At 41.2% G+C, this 1628-nt stretch overlaps 1 protein-coding gene across 1 annotated transcript; it reads right to left on the reverse strand.

Annotated features, from left to right (window-relative positions):
- Window positions 1–659: 659 nt before the first annotated feature.
- Window positions 660–1310, reverse strand: LOC149199790 (uncharacterized). The gene has a single exon (XM_089400713.1). The coding sequence runs from the start codon at window positions 1308–1310 to the stop codon at window positions 660–662; it is 651 nt and encodes a 216-aa protein (XP_089256839.1).
- Window positions 1311–1628: the final 318 nt, after the last annotated feature.

The following is a 1628-nucleotide window of genomic DNA, read 5'->3' on the forward strand; positions in this document are numbered from 1 at the left end:
AGACAGCAGTGTAAATGTAATTTTATGTAAGTAATGTAAGTAATGCACAGCAGTGCAGAGAAAGTTTTTTTGTTGTTGAATATGAAATGTGAAACGCAGCACCGTGTGAATGTAATGAAAATTTTACACACAACACTGTAATTTTGTGCATTTCTCGAGAGAGATTTTTTTGTATGGAACTGGAAGTTCTTGGTGAATCCCTCTGTTAAGAGGAAGAATCTTTTGTAACAGCAATCTTTTAATGAATACAAGTTTTATGTGTGTGATTAAAACTCTGTGTTAAAAACAGAGCATAGTCTCTATTCTGTTCAGTTAATTTAGTTTTGGAATTTATCAAAAAATTCCCAACAATTCTTTTATATATACATCAATTCCTATATTACTTACATCTTGCTCTCTTAGACAAGAAAGCCTGCTAAATGGACTCTAGTTGAGCACTGTTGCCAGCTCAAGTCTACTTGGATTCCATTACTTTACCAGGAACGATTATCATGGCTGCTGGAACAAACGAAGACTCGAAAGAAACATGTATAGTATTGCACCACAAACCTTGGCTGATCTATGGCAGAATTAGTAAGAGAAGGTGCTGTTAAAAAGGAGCACCATAAATTGAACTGATCAAGAGCTAGAGTTGTTCTTCTGTCCCAATCTCTTAACTTTCATGAATCTGTAGCGGCCAATCCTGTTTCATTTTCCTTGATACACTCAAGCTTCGGTCTCCAACATTTGGCTCTGCACTTGACTAACTGGGCATAGCCTTTCTGCAATTCCGGAGTATTCAAGAGTCTACACTCGTGATATGCGGAATCCCCGTCCACTGAACGACCGCGTTTGGCAGCATTAAGCCTTACGTCTTCCATAAGCTTTGAAATAAACTCCGGACAGACTCTGATCCGAAGTCGTCCGTCCACATCGCTCTTCTGCATCTCAAACGGCTGGCAGAGAAGGGACACGCGTTCAATACTGCGAAGTTGGGCTGATAGAGGAGAAGTGGGCGTAGGAGGAACATTCTGGGGCTGCGGCGATATTAGGAAAACCAACGATAAGCGAGTTAAGGGAGAGTGAAAGAAGTGTTGGAGGATAAGGAAGTAGTTGTTTCCCATCTCCAGTTTGTCCTCTGGAGAAAGGACAGGCGTTTTCTGCCCTATGTGCAGGAAACCGGAATGACAGACTACATGGTCAGGGAATTCGTCAACAATCTGAGCGACCCTGAGGGGTTTATGAACGATCTGAACCGTACCGTCAGACTGAACCAGCTGGATGATTTCATTGATATTGCCGACCGTGAGGCAGCAGATATGGTTGCCCATATTTAATTTGGTTTGTTATCAGCAAAAAGAACATGGATATGTGAGGACGGAATGCAGAAGTGGTGTGTTATGGAAACTGTAAAACCAGTAGTTATAGAAGGGAATGGAGAAGAGAGACGTGAAGGAGCAGAGAAGATCGAGTCAACGAGCCGACCATTCTTGGTATTCTCTTAATAATATTTATTCATCATTTTGCCATTTCGTGAGCTCATTTTACTAAAAGCGGATTCCTTTTCCGAAACCGAAGTCTCACACTTCTGCGTTGATTAAAACAACATTAGGGGATTCGTCTCGGTTGAATTTTTACTAATCAATGTG

The sequence above is a fragment of the Pinus tabuliformis genome, chromosome 2_1 (assembly GCF_031772625.1).
Source record: "Pinus tabuliformis cultivar Carrire ecotype Pingquan chromosome 2_1, CPIR1, whole genome shotgun sequence".
In the NCBI taxonomy this organism is placed as follows: Eukaryota; Viridiplantae; Streptophyta; class Pinopsida; order Pinales; family Pinaceae; genus Pinus; species Pinus tabuliformis.

What these genes read in the sequence shown, in the direction of transcription:
- LOC149199790 (XM_089400713.1), bottom strand. Translation starts at nt 1,310, where the DNA reads ATGGGCAACCATATCTGCTGCCTCACGGTCGGCAATATCAATGAAATC.